The sequence below is a fragment of the Loxodonta africana genome, chromosome 10 (assembly GCF_030014295.1).
Source record: "Loxodonta africana isolate mLoxAfr1 chromosome 10, mLoxAfr1.hap2, whole genome shotgun sequence".
NCBI lineage: Eukaryota > Metazoa > Chordata > Mammalia > Proboscidea > Elephantidae > Loxodonta > Loxodonta africana.
The window spans coordinates 116,517,926-116,532,320 of record NC_087351.1 but is presented as its reverse complement, the minus strand read 5'-3'; the positions used below and the strand labels follow the sequence as shown (position 1 = coordinate 116,532,320).

The following is a 14,395-nucleotide window of genomic DNA, read 5'->3' as shown; positions in this document are numbered from 1 at the left end:
CTCTTTTACTTCATCATTTCTTCCTTTCGCTTTAGCTATTTGACATTCAAGATCAAGTTTCAGACTCTCTTCTGACATCCAATTTAAGGTGCTCTTTTCTTTCTTGCTTGTCTTTTTAACGACCTCGCCCTGTCTTCGCTGCTAAAAGACTGCAACTCCCAGCATGCAGCGGGGACGCCAGACGCAACTCCCGCCATTCCCGGGGGCAGGCGGAGTGAGCGCGGCCCCGCCCATCGTGTCGCGTCATCCTCGCTCCGCCCCTGCCTCCCGCAGAGCCAATGGGAAGGCGCCATACTGCGGGGTGTGCCGAGCCGGCGGCGCCTCGGGGTTGCGCGTCGGCGAGAACGGCGGGAAGTTCGTACTGGGCGGAAGGCGGCGGTCTGCGGCCTGGGTAGGGGCCGCGGCGGCGCGGGGGGCGTGCTTCGGCGCGGGGTGTGGGGACGGCGGCGGCACCGCCAGGGTGGCGTGACCTCGGCCGGGGGCCGTGACCCGGGCCCCCGCCAGCCTGGCCAGCCGCGGCCTGCAGCGTCGCCTCGGCCTCGGCGGCGTCCCTCGGTCCTCGTCCCCTCAGCCCGGCCCGGCCTCGGTCTCGGTCCTGGGCGGAGTCCCGGCGGAGCCCCTGCGCGCGAGCACTTGGGCGCGTAGGGCTCCTTCAGCACGGGGACAGGCGCGTGTGGCCGGAGCCGAGGGGCGGTCAGGGAGGGCGTCTCGGAGGAGGTGACGTCGGGTCTGGGCTCGGGGTCCGGAGGCCCGGCTGTCACCGTGTCATGGCGGGGCTGCGGGAGAGCCACCCGGAGGATTTTAGGGGGTGCCTGAGTTGCCTGGAGCTGCTGTAGCAGGAGCACCGCGAGCGGGTGGCTTTAACAGGCAGGTTCATTGCCTCGCAGCCCGGAGGCTCCACGTCGGAATTCAGGACGCCGGCTCCAGGGCAGGCTCTCTCTGTCGCTCCGGAGCCAGGCCCCTGTCTCTGAGCTTGGCTCTGGGTGACCTTCACGTGGCCTGGCTCCTCTCTCCCCCCATCTCTGCTTCTCTGCTTGCCTGCTTAATCTCTGTTAGGTCTCAGAAGAGATTGACTCAGGCTACACCCTGCCCTAAGTCTGTCTCAGTAACGTAGCCAAGACAACCCATTCCCCAGTGGGGTTGTAACCACAGGCATAGAGATTAGGATTTTTTTTTTTTTAATATCGTGTTTTTGGTGAAAGTTTATACAGGAAATGAGGTTCTCATTTAACAATTTGTGTACGTATTCTTCAGTGATATTGGTTACATTCTTCACAATTTATCAGCATTCTAATTATTTCCATTTTGATTGGCCTTTGCATTAATCTACCTTCCGTGTCCCCACCTACAGGTTAGGATTTACGAGACATATTGTTTGGGGAAACAGTTCAGTCCATAACAAAGGGCTTTCTTCTCCCACTTGATAGCTCCTTCTCTGCTGTATCCCTGGCCGGCAGGGTGGCGCACTTTACTGATGTCACTGTATTCAAAGGTAGTTTTTTCCACAGGTAGTTTTTTCCACTGCCATAATGCTGTTTGGCTCTGGTCTCAAAACTCTTAGGTGATTTAGGTAAATTCGACAAACATCTGTTGAGCTACCTCTAAATGCTGGATGCTCTTGGCGGGATGAGAGAGGAAGAGAAAGAGAAAACAAGAAAGAGAATGAAAGAGGGAGAGAGGAAGAAAGGGAGAGAGAGGAGGACATTGGTCCCTGTTCAGGCCCCGGTTTTTCTATCCGGTCATCCATTTTTGTCTCTGTATCAACTCCTTCTTTCCCTCACCTGTCTCACTTTCTTGGTACAACTTGAAAATAACCTATTTTGCTCTTGGGAGGGTGGTGGTTTTAGGGAACTATTGAAAAGCCTCATTAATTTTTTTTTTCCATTTTCTTACTGGAATTGCCCATCTGTTGAATCTGAAATTCACACGAGTGAAAAAATGTAGGGCAGCATTTGTTACTAAGAGTTCAGAATAAAGGCATCTTACTTTGTATGACATGCTGAGCATGGTATTTTGAGGGAGAATATAAGCTACAATTTTAAAAGTAATTTCAGAGGGAAGAAAGGGTTCTTTATATATAATGATTTTATCCAGATTATGTTTACGCTGTTCATAATGGCATGTAGTAATTGGAATGAAATTTCTGGGTAGACAGGATTGTGTTCATCTAGTACCTATAGAAGGGAATGTCACTTCACTAGTCACTTAATAATAGCTTCCTCTGCTGACGCTACCACAGATGGTGTTCTCTGCGTCTCAGCACTGCTGATTAGATTCTGTGTTAATAGAGGAACACAACTTGCATTTAATAACAAAAAACTTGTGTTGCTCGTTACTGTCAACTCTGTACTAGTATCCAGTACAAATAGCAGGTTTATAGTGTAACGGCTTCTTGTGGAGCTCCGTGCTGCAAAAAAATTAGGGTAAGATATTTGTTAAACAAATGGAATAATGGAGTAATGTGTTAAGCATAGAGCCTGGCATATAGTAAGCGAGTAAGTGCCCAGGAAATGGTTATATGAAAAGCTTATGTTAAGTTTTATTCCAGAATGCAAGTGTGTATTTTAAAAATAACAGTAGCACATCCAAAATGTTGACAGGCCCTAAAATTAAATTTCTTGAAGGAAATAGGCCAGCTTTCTTTTTTAAATCGAGAACTAATGTGAAATAATGAAAACATATAAATGAATGTCGCAGATGTCTAGGAAAGGGTAAGTAAGACTTTTATTTTGACAACTGTGTTTTCTTTAGCGGCATCCCTAATAGGATATAATACATTAGGAATAGGACTTTAATTTGAAAAATAGAACTTTGAAAATATTTTTTATTTTAAAAATAAAACTTATTGAAAATGAAGCAGAGCCTAGAAAGAGATGCTTTAAAATTTACCTTATATCGAATGAAGAAGGATGACTTCTGAATTTATGCAAATGTGCAAATACTCATATCTCCATCCATCAGGCAGTGAGCCTAATGGGAATTAAATGCTGCCTCTTTGTGTGTGTGAGTGAGGCTTTCAGGAAAATTGGTCTTGATGGGTTTTGAGAATGGATTGGTAGCTGAATAGGACTGAAGAGTATTTTTCAGGCTGGTAGGATACTTTACATACTTGTCGAGGTTATTCTTCAGAGTGAGCAGAAATGGGCTCATTTATTCACCAGCTATTCCTGAGCCTCCTTATGCCGGGAATGTTGCTGGATGGAGAGTATATTCTTGCTGTTGGAGTGTTTGGTTGAAGCAAGTTTTCTTTGTTTAAATTAGTGTAGTTCATTTCTTTTGACTTTAGTGATCTAACCCCCAGCACGTAAGAAGTCAATAAATGTGGAGGGTGCATTTGAAAAATTACACTATTAGTGGTAAAATATAGAAAATATGGAATTTTTATTAAGGATAGAAGATTAACTTAGAAAGGTGATAGAATCTGGGCAAAGCCCTTAGACAGGTGGTGTAACCAAGATGTGTTTGTACTCTAGGGTATGTTTGGACCTTCGGGTCAAAACTCTCGTGACTGTGTTCCCACTTGCGTTATAAAGATGCGGAGAGGGCCGTGTCCTTTGCTTTTTTCCCCTTGGCTCCTGGCTGGTATTCAAGCAGCTGACATTCTGAGCTGCTGTCGAAGTGACTGTACGCACTTGCCGATACCCCTGCTTCATCTCAGCCGATGTTGTCTTAAGCCCCAGCACATCCTGCTCCTGAGCTGGGTGACATATGGAGGGCCTCGAGAGGTGTAAGGTGTGCTCTGCACCTGCCTCCCCAACAGGAGTTAGGGTTTTAGTATTCATCAGTAAGTGCTAATGATAAACTGCTCTGCTTTTAGTAACGTTCTTAAGTTCATGAAGAATTTTATGAGCTGTAACATCTTTGTACACTGGAGAAATACATGTTTGTGAATCATGATTTATTTAGTCTTTAGGTAACTATGTGGATTTCGATGGTTCTTTGTAATAACTCCTAACTCTCCATGGGTCTCTGTGGCCCAGAGAATGGGAACCAGTGTTCTAGAATTTAAAAGTTGTAAGATAGGCACTGTTCACACTGATGGCAGATATTTAGGATGAATAATAATAAAAAAAAAACCTATACACATGCTAAAATGTTTTATTGATTTACTGTCTATTAAATTAGAAGACAGACTACATGGAACTCATAATTAAATTGCAAGGTTATTAATTTTAGGGTTGGGAGTGTTCCCTCCAGTTTTTAAGCACATAGCGTACACTGTTGGAAGGATACATGTGTGTCATAGAGCTCAGTATCAGGAATGATGTAGTCTGTCCTGCAGGGAACAAAAAAGAACTGGAAAGTCACTAGGAACAAAGACGGCACCTTCCGACTCTTGGGGGATGTTACAGTTTCTGTGTGTCTGTCTCATCTCCTGTCTGTGCTGTTTGCATGTGGTGCAGATACGTCTGCTCCAGACCTTCGGTACAATGTGTCCTTGTTTCAGGAAGCTGAGAGAGACTCTATTATCTTCTCGTCAGTTGTATTTTTATGAAACGAAACAAGCAACAACAACAAAGACAACAAACAACCCGAAATGTTAAGTTACAGATCTCCTAGCTACTTAGATTTATTTCAGGTTAATGACTGTCTCTCAAATTGTTTTACCAAGTAACAGCTGAACAAGTGTCACCATTTGAGGATACTATGTGTTAATGCATAGTGATCACATTTCGTAAAACTAAGCACTAAAAAAGGGAGCCCTGGTGGTGCAGTGGCTAAGTGTTCAGCTGGGAACCGAAAGGTTGGCGGTTTGAACCCACCAGCTGCTCCAGAGGAGAAAGATGTGACAGTCTGCTTCTGTAAAGGTTCATAGCGTTGGAAACATTTGGGGCAGTTCCACTCCGTCCTACAGGGTCACTATGACTTGGAATCGACTTGACGGAAATGGGTTTGCTGGCACAAATGGGGAAGCACTGACGATAACGGAAAGGTCGGCAGTTCTAACTCACCCAGCAACTCTGGGGAAGGAGAGACCTGGCCACCTGCTTCTGTAAAGATTACAGCCAAGGAGACTATGGGGCAGTTGTATTTTGTCACATGGGGTCGCTGTGAATGAGAGTGGACTCAACGGCACCCAACAACAACAAGCATTAAAAATTGCTGTTAAACCAAGTCTTCATCGACCATGTCTGGGCCTTTTCCTGTTACTACTAGCAATGCTGATTTTTTCCTCCCTACTTATTGGAGTTTGCTATCTTTTGGGGCAACAGCTATCAACATACAGAGTATATGTAATTTAAAATTCCTTGGTAGAGTTAATAAGAAAAGAAGTTTATTATTTGGGGATCAGGAAAAAAAAAGTTTTGATAATTTTTTTTTTTAAGTCAAAGTCAAGTTATAACATTTAAAAGGCTTAATCCTATTGGTTTTTCAGGCTTTTTAGAAAATATTTTAGGAATGATAAGTTTTAAATTTACCTGTCACACATTGCTGGTGGGAATGTGAAATAGTACAGCACCCTGGAAATCAGTTTGGAAGTTTCTTAAAAAGTTAAGCATATGCGTAGCTTCACAGAAACCAAACCCACTGCCATTGAGTCGATTCCACCTCAGCGATCCTATAGCACAGAGTAGAACTGCCCCACAGGGTTTTTCCCAAGGCTGTAAATCTTTACAGAAGCAGACTCACATTTTTCTCCTGTGGACTGGCTGTTGAATTCGAACCGCCGACCTTTCTGTTAGGAGCTGAGTGCCTTAACAGCGGTGTCACCAGGGCTCCTATGCTTAGCTCGTGACCCACCAGTTACATGCCTTTTGATATTGGCTGTCTTCACTCAGTATAATGCCTGTAAGCTGCATCGGAGTTGTTGCATGTGACAATAGTTGGTTCTTTCTGTTGATGAGTGGTTTTCCACTGAACGGCTTTACCGCATTTTACTCTAGTTTGTGTGGGTGTGTTGAGTTTTTTGGCTGTTACAAGTAAAACTGCTATGAACATTCACGTATAGGTTTTTGTGTGAATATAAGTTTTCATTTCTCTTGGAAACCCTGGTGGGGTAGTGGTTAAGAGCTATGGCTGCTAACCATAAGGTCAGCAGTTCGAATCTACCAGGTGCTTCTTGGAAACCCTATGAGGCAGTTCCGTTCAGTCCCATGGGGTCATTATGAGTCAGAATTGACTCGATGGCAAAGGGTTTTTTTGGTAGGATAAATGTCCAGGAGTGCAAATGTTGGGTCGTATGCTAAGCGTATGTTTTAAATTTTAAGAAACTGCCACACTGTCCTTGAGTAGCTGGAACATTTTACAATCTTGCCATTAATGTTTGAGAGATCCAGTTTTTCAGTATTGTCACCAACGTTTGGTATTGGCAGTATTTTTAATGTTAGCCATTCTAATGGGTGTGTAGTGGTATCTCATCGTGGCTTTAGGGAGTCCTGGTGGCACAGTGGTTAAGAACTACAGCTGCAAACCAAAAGGTCAGCAGTTTGAATCCACTAGCCACTCCTTGGAAACTCCATGGAACAGTTCTGCTGTGTCCTGTAGGGTCGTTATGAGTTGGAATCGACTCGCTGGCAGTGGGTTTGGTTATGGGCTTTTTGTTGCTAACAGTGGTGAACATCTTTTCATCTGCTTATTTGCTGTTCTGATCTTCTTTGGTGACATGTCCAAGTTTTTTGCACACTTCGCAATCAGATTTTCTTTTTTTTAATTTGAGTTTAGAGTGTTCTTTCTGTATCCTGGATACAAGCCCTTTGACGGATGTGTGATTTGCAGATATATTCTCCTACTCCGTGGCTTGTCTTTTCATTTTCTTCAGAGTGTCTTTCGCAGATTGTTTTTAATTCTGATGAAGTCCAGTTTATCGATGTATGGGTGGTGTTTTTGGTGTCGTGAATATCTCAGAATTCTTTGCCTAACCTTGTATCAAGAAAACGCTCTCCCGTTTTCTTCTAAGCATTTTATAATTTTCTGTTTAGATTTTGATCTATATTCCATTTTGAGTTAATTTTTACAAGTGGGCATGAGGTTTAGGTTCTTTTTTTCCCCTCTATGGATGTCTGGTTATTCTAGAACTACTTGTTGAGAAGATTATCCTTTCTTCATAGAATTATTTTGGTACCTGCATAAAAAATGAGTTGGCTGTACCTGTTTGGATCTCTTCCTGGAGTCTGTATTTTGTTCAGTTAATCTATGTGTCCGTCAATACCATGCTCTCTTAACTATATAAAAAAAAAAAAAAAGCAAAAAACTAGTTGCCCTGAGTCAGTTCCACTCACAGCGACCCTGTAGAACGGGGTGGAACTGCCCCAAGGAGTGGCTGGTGGATACGAACTGCCGACCTTTTGATTAACAGCCATGCTCTTAACCGCTTGTGCTGTGTGATTCCTCCGAGTTTATTTATTTTTTTTCAAAATCGTTTTAGCTATTCTACTTCCGTTGCCTTTCCATATAGATTTTAGAATTAGCCTATCTATATGTACAAAAAATCCTGCTGGGATTTCGATACCCAAAAACCCACTGCTGTCGAAATTGCATTAAATGTACAGATTGATTGATGGTAAATTTTTAAACTGTGATTAAAAAAAAAAATCTATTGTCTAGATTGGAGTTCCCGGGTGGCACAAACGGTAAAGCGCTCAGCTGTTAGCCGGAAGTTTGGCAGTTTGAACCCTCCCAGAGGCTCCTCAGAAGATAGGCCCGGTGATCTCCTTTTGAAAGGCGACAGCCTCAGAAACCCTAGGCAGCGCAGTTCTGTCCTGCACGTGCGGGGTCGCCGGGAGGTGTAATCGACTGATGGCAACCAACAGCTACAACATTGTCTGGGTTAGAAACTGCATCTGAAAAGACAACTTTTTTGATTATTTTAGTCAATAAAGTTAGATGACGCAAATCACTGGGAAATGACCGTAAATGGTACATCAAGACGAAGAGAGGAGGAAATGAGTGGCAGTTAAGTTTGAAAATTAATACGGATTTATAAAGGCACGACATGGCTTGAGTCTTGGAAAAAGTACATATAGATTTGAGAGGAAGAGGGGAAACATTTTGGAGAATAGCATTAGAGTAGCACCAACGGAAATCTAAAAAGTGTTGTCATTTCATCCCATTACCATCCCTCGCATTACCTGGAAGAGGGTGGTGGATTTCAGACTGAGGCCGCTGTCTGTGGGGATGGCAGCTGAGAGCCGGGCCGGACTTTCAGACTCCTCTGTCTTAATGCTACTGTTAGTCATTTGTACACGTGGGAAGAAGAGTAGTTTCTGCTGGCTCGCTCTTGATGGGATCAGGTCTGAAAAGGGTCCACGAGGTGAGCAACTGGAATGATACAAACATAGAGCTGATAAACTGGTCCGATGAGGAAAACTAAATGGAATTAGGTTTATTTCTCATGCAAAGAGGAGACTCAAGGTTACTTAACCCGTATGTCCTGATTCTTGTGTATGAAGAACTGTACAGAGAATGGTGATGACCAGCTGTTCTTCAGAACCACGGAGGACTCATCAAGAGCAAATGGCTCAATTTGCAGCATTAAGGTTTTAGTCTTAGGGAAGAATGTCCAGACAGTAAGGACATTAGGTGGGAGTACTGGTGGTGAAATGGGTAAGGCGCTCGACTGCTAACCCAGAGGTCGGTGGTTTGAAACCATCCACAGCTCTGCGGGAGAAAGATGAGGCAATCTGCCTCTGTAGAGATTTACAGCCTTGGAGACCTTCTGGGGTGGCGATGAGTCAGGATCTATGGCAGTGGGTTTTGCTTTAAGGACCTGAGATACTCCACGTCAGCAATCCAAAAGATCTTTAAGGATAGGGTAGACACCCAGATGCTGTTGAGGAGCATTTTGCTTGTAGTCAGGGGCCTGTAACAGGTAGCAGTCCTGTGGTTCTGCCCTTGAGTCTTGCTTTTTTTTTTAATTTGTGACTGAAAATAATACTGGGTTAGTTTCTGGTTCCTCAGCACCCGCTTTCAGTTCTTCATTTCTTTCCCCAGACAAGTTAGACGTTTTTCTCCCATTCATCTGTGGGAATCCCATTTGGTTTCTGCTTTCTTTTGTACATTTGAAAGATTATCCTGGAATTAGATTAGACACTATCATTTTAAAAATAACCAACAAATAGAACTTATTTAGTGTCAGACAAACTACTAAAACCAATACATTTCTACTGTTTTATAAAGAACCTGGGAAAGCATATCCCAGTTTTTTTTTTTTTTTTTTTAAATCAGTGATGACTTGTTGAGCAAAGAATTTCACTGCATAAGAAGTGACCATGTGTGGTAACCAAAGATTGGCAGCCTGAGACACTTTAGTACGACCACTTATTTAATGTCTTCAAGGTGCCTTTTCTGTTGGATTTAACCTCTCAGTCGGATCCTTTTCTAGTGGTCTAGGTCTCTTTCCACTGAAATGTTGAGATTGACCAAGAATATTTCACTTGGAATTGTAGCCCCTCAGTATTTCCACATAATGTTTTTCTTTTTTTTCTGCAGAAGAGCAAGCTCTTACAGTGCTATGCAAGCTGCCCATTTAAAACTATCATTGCTTGGCACCTATGCCCTAGTGACAGTTTGACCAACATGTGAGCAGGCATACTGCCATCCTGACAGATGGGCGTGAGTACAGGCAGCCAAGAAACCATGTATCTGCATCTAGTGTATTTGTTAAGGGCAGGATTCCCAGTCGGGGATGTTCAAACGTCTGTCCGTCCTGAGCTTTCACGCCTGTGGATAAAGGGATGTCATCATTAATCCCAGCTTCTCACTGAGATTCTGTGGGTCCGTAAGGGCTTCTTGGCTCTTACAAAAGTAGGCGATCGGCGACACTCGGGATAATTGTTCTCCCCTTCATCACGGGACTACTTCACGTCATCCTTCCCTCTTGCTCTTGGCCAAGTAGGTTTGCAGTGAGTTCAGACCTGTTCAGACATTGTCCCCATACTTCTAGAATATGTGCTTCTTCGTTGGTTTTCTAGAGTACAAAAGCTTTGCAGAGTTTAGAGTCTTTTAATGTGCTTGCTTTGGACAGTGATGTATAGAGTCAGGTAGATCTGAGATCGTATATTGACTGTTGGTGTGACATTCAGGCAACCTTATTTTTATTATGAAATCCGGGTAAAATAATAGGGCTGTTGTGAGAATTATGTGTGAAATGTGCACGGGAATCACTTGGTATAAATGCCTGACCCATAGTAAGAACAGTTTATCCTCATCATCGGCACTTTAAAATACTTGAGGGTATTTTTCTCCGCAGAGTTATGGGGAACAAAAGATCTGTTTTCATCTCATTTCCCACCATGCTTGAAAGTCATGACTGGACATTATCACAGTGTTTGGTTCTCAGTGCCTCTGTGACAGGGAGCTCACTACTTCTGGAGCAGGAGGACTAGAAGCCCCTCTTAACTGTGGGACTGTTGGCATTTTAGACGGATAAAATCCTTGTTGTGGGGGACTGTCCTCTGCACTGTGGAGTGTTTAGCAGCATCCCTGACTTTACCCACTAGATGTCAGTAGCTCCATCCCCCCAATTCCCTCACCCCCATCTTGATAATCGAAAATGTCTCCAGACATTGCCGCATATCCCCGAGGCGGAGGGCAGAACCATCCCCGGTTGAGAACCATGGCTCTAGAGACACCTATGCCATTTGTAATCAAATTTTGACTCTTAGAAAGTTCTTTCTTATACTGAATAGAAGTCTGCTTGCTTATTCCTCCTCCCCACATCTGTCTTGTGGAGACATGTGGGATAAGCTGACCCCTCTTCCACATAACATCTTTTCAGATACGTGAAGACACTTAGCAAACCTCAGTCTTTCTGAGTTGAGTTGTCTCCACTTCATTAGCTATGCCGTACATGGCGTGGTGTCAGGTCAGTTCACCACATCGATGGCTTTTCTTTGACTTAATTTCATTTTTAAACTCTAATGCTTAGAATTGAATGTGATACTCCAGGTGTGGCTTGATTAGTAAAAAATAGAGCAGGATCTCTTGTTCTAGTTTTAGTATTTTTCTTCTATGTATAGGGAACAGTATTATCCTGCTTCTTCTACATAATATGTATTGACTAATATCGACTACATTTTTTTGATGACCACATTTTACTTTGCGCCTGGAGTTGAATAAAACCCCTAGGTCTGTCTAAGCTACGTCTTCCTCATCCTGTTCCTAGGTATTAGTTTTGGGGTCCAACCATTAGAACTTATGTTTATTTTGGTAAATTTCTTTCTATTGGATTTAGCTAACAGCAACTTCTCAAATTATTTTGGTCTCCTAATTCTTGGTTGCCTCTGAAGTTTCTAGCTTAAACTTAAAAAAACAGGTGATGCCATCATCTGAGATTGAAAATACAGGAGAAAGTACGTGTGTGTGCGTTTAATTGCAAGCTGGTTGGTGGTGGCAGCTTGCTGAACATAAAGAATTCCTCTTCAGAGAACTTGAGATTGAGGTGTTTGCGGGACATCTAGGTGATGAGGTTTAGAATCGGATCCTGGGAAGAGGGGACGATATCCAGAGAGACAGACTTGGGGCTCATTCACTCCTGGAAGGCAGTAGAAATCGTTGGATTGGCTGAAATCGTTTGTGTGGATAGAACATTAAGATCGAAGAGACAATTGAGGATGGAAGCCGGAGGAAGCCCAGTATTCAGAGGTTGCTGGACAGAAAGGAGACACCCAAAAGAGACGAAGAAAGGGTGGTCAAAGAGGTAGGATGGGATGAGAGGAGAGGAGTGTCTTGGAAGCCGAGTGGCTCTGGGTTAAGTACTGTGGTAGGTACTAGACTACATAGTGAATAAAATAGGGCATGATTTTTGCTCCTGTTTTGATTTCCTACAGGATTGAACTGTTCAGTTAGTGGCACCACATAGCCAGTCAATCATGTCTGAAAACTGGGAGTCAACCTTTATTTCTCCTTCACCCCCTTGCATTTATTGGGTTACCAAGTTCTGATTAAAAAAAAGAAGTTTTTATTGAAGTATAACATGTGTACTGGAAAAAGTGCACAAATCTTATTTAGCTCAATTGATTTTTTTACAAAGTGAACACACTGTAACAGCCATTGCCCAGATGAAGATCTTCTGCGTTCCAGCACACTACAAGCCTCTATTGTGCCGCCTTCCTGTAATTCCTCCCACCCAAGGTAACCACTGTTCTGACCTCTATAACTATAGATTAGTAGATTAGTTTTGCCTAATTTTGGATTCATATGTAAATGGCGTTATACTCTTACGTACTTCTTTGTGATTGGCTTTTACTTAACATGTGTCTGTGAGATTCATCCATGTTGTTGCATGTAGTGATAGTTGTTTTTCTAAAAGCTGTACGGTTCTGGTTATCTGTTACTGCAGGCTCTTGGTTATTGGTTACTGCATAACATACCACTCCTGACTTAGTAGCATAAAACAGCAACCATTTTATTATGCTCATGGATTATGTGGGTTAGGGATTCGGACAGGGCATGGCTGTCCCTGCTCTACAACGGCTGTGATCTAGAATCATTTGGAGCCTCCTCTCACATGTCTGGTACCTGGGCTGGGATGTCCTGAAGGCTGGGCTTATCTGGGAATGTTGACTGGAACACCTGCATTTGAACTTCTCCATGAGGCCTTGGCTTTTCACAGCATGTTGGCTGGGTTCCCAGAGGGAGCTTACGAAGAATGACTTATCCTGGGGAGTGACATAACATCACTTCCTCCATACTCTGTTGGTTGAAATAGACATAAGTCTGCCTGGATTCTAAGGGAGGGGACACAGATGCCATATCTTTATGGGAGGTGTGTCACAGAATTTGCAGCCATTTTTGAAAATCACCACAGATCTGTACTACAATTTGTTTATCCACTCTACCGTAGATGGATATTTGAGTAGTTTTTACTTTGGGCAATTATGAATAATGTTACTCTTAATCATTCTTCTTCCTTTTGCTTTAGCTGCTCGATGTTTGAGAGCAAGTTTCAGAGTCTCCTCTGACATCCATCTTGGTCTTTCTTTCCTGTCTTTTCAGTGACCTCTTGCTTCATGTATGATGTCATTCCACTACTCGTCTGGTCTCCGGTCACTAGTGTTCAATGCGTCAAGTTTATTCTTGAGATGGTCTCTAAATTCAGGTGGGATGTACGCAAGGTCGTATTTTGGCTGTCATAGACTTGCTCTGATTTTCTTCAGTTTCAGCTTGAACTTGCATATGAGCAATTGATGGTCTGTTCCACAGTCGATCCCTGGCTTTGTTCTGACTGATGATATTGACCTTTTCCATCGTCTCTTTTCACAGATGTAGTCAGTTTGATTTCTGTGTGTTCCATCTGGCAAGGTCCATGTGTATAATCGCCGTTTATGTTGGTGAAAGAAGGTATTTGCAATGAAGAAGTCGTTGGTCTTGCAAAACTCTATCATCCGAACTCCGGCATTGTTTCTTTCACCAAGGCCATATTGTCCAACTACCGATCCTTCTTCTTTGTTTCCAACTTTCCCATTCCAATCGCCAGTAATTATCAATGCATCTTGAGTGCAGGTTCAATCAATTTCAGACTGCAGCAGCTGATAAAAATCTTCAATTTCTTCATCTTTGGCCCTAGTGGTTGGTGCGTAAATTTGAATAATACTCATATTAACTGGTCTTCCTTGTAGGCGTATGGATATCATCCTATCACTGGCAGTGTTGTACTTTAGGATAGATCTTGAAATGTTCTTTTTGACGATGAATGCAACACCATTCCTCTTCAAGTTGTCGTTCCCAGCATAGTAGACTACATGATTGTCCAATTCAAAATGGCCAATACCAGTCCATTTCAGTTCACTAATGCCTAGGATATCGATGTTTATGTGTTCCATTTCATTTTTAACGATTTCCAATTTTCCTAGATTCATACTTCATACATTCTAGGTTCCAATTATTAATGGATGTTTGCAGCTGTTTCTTCTCATTTTTAGTCATGCCACATCAGCAAATGAAGGTCCCAAAAGCTTTACTCTATCCACGTCATTGAGGTTGACTCTACTTTGAGAAGGCAGCTCTTCCCCAGCCGTCTTTTGAGTGCCTTCCAACCTGGGGGGCTCATCTTCCAGCACTATATCAGACAGTGTTCCACTGCTATTCATAAGGTTTTCACTGGCTAATGCTTTTCAGAAGTAGGCCAACGAGCAACATCATGATAAACGGAGAAAAGATTGAAGTTGTCAAGGATTTCATTTTACTTGGATCCACAATCAACAGCCATGGAAGCAGCAGTCAAGAAATGAAACGATGCATTGCCATTGGGTAAATCTGCAAAGCACCTCTTCAAAGTGTTGAAGAGCAAAGATGTCACCCTGAAGACTAAGGTGTGCCTGACCCAAGCCATGGTATTTTCAATCGCATCATATGCACGTGACAGCTGGACAATGAATAAGGAAGACCGAAGAAGAATTGATGCCTTCGAATTGTGGCGTTGGTGAAGAATATTGAATATACCACGAACTGCCAA

At 43.1% G+C, this 14,395-nt stretch overlaps 1 protein-coding gene across 6 annotated transcripts in view; it reads left to right on the top strand.

Moving 5' to 3' along the window:
* The first annotated feature begins 311 nt into the window (after nucleotides 1–311).
* Nucleotides 312–14,395, top strand: part of VRK1 (VRK serine/threonine kinase 1) — a 120,884-nt gene continuing 106,800 nt past the window's right edge. The window contains exon 1 of one of the 6 annotated variants that reach the window (XM_064293003.1): nucleotides 312–391. Coding sequence is in view for 4 of the 6 variants with exons in the window: in XM_064293005.1 (XP_064149075.1) it covers nucleotides 12,000–12,072 (73 nt within the window). In the remaining 2 variants the exon portion in view is untranslated. Of the gene's footprint in view, nucleotides 392–9,153; nucleotides 12,073–14,395 lie in introns of those variants that run through there. The other 5 variants (XR_010323232.1, XM_064293005.1, XM_064293001.1 and 2 more) reach the window with 5 other exon arrangements.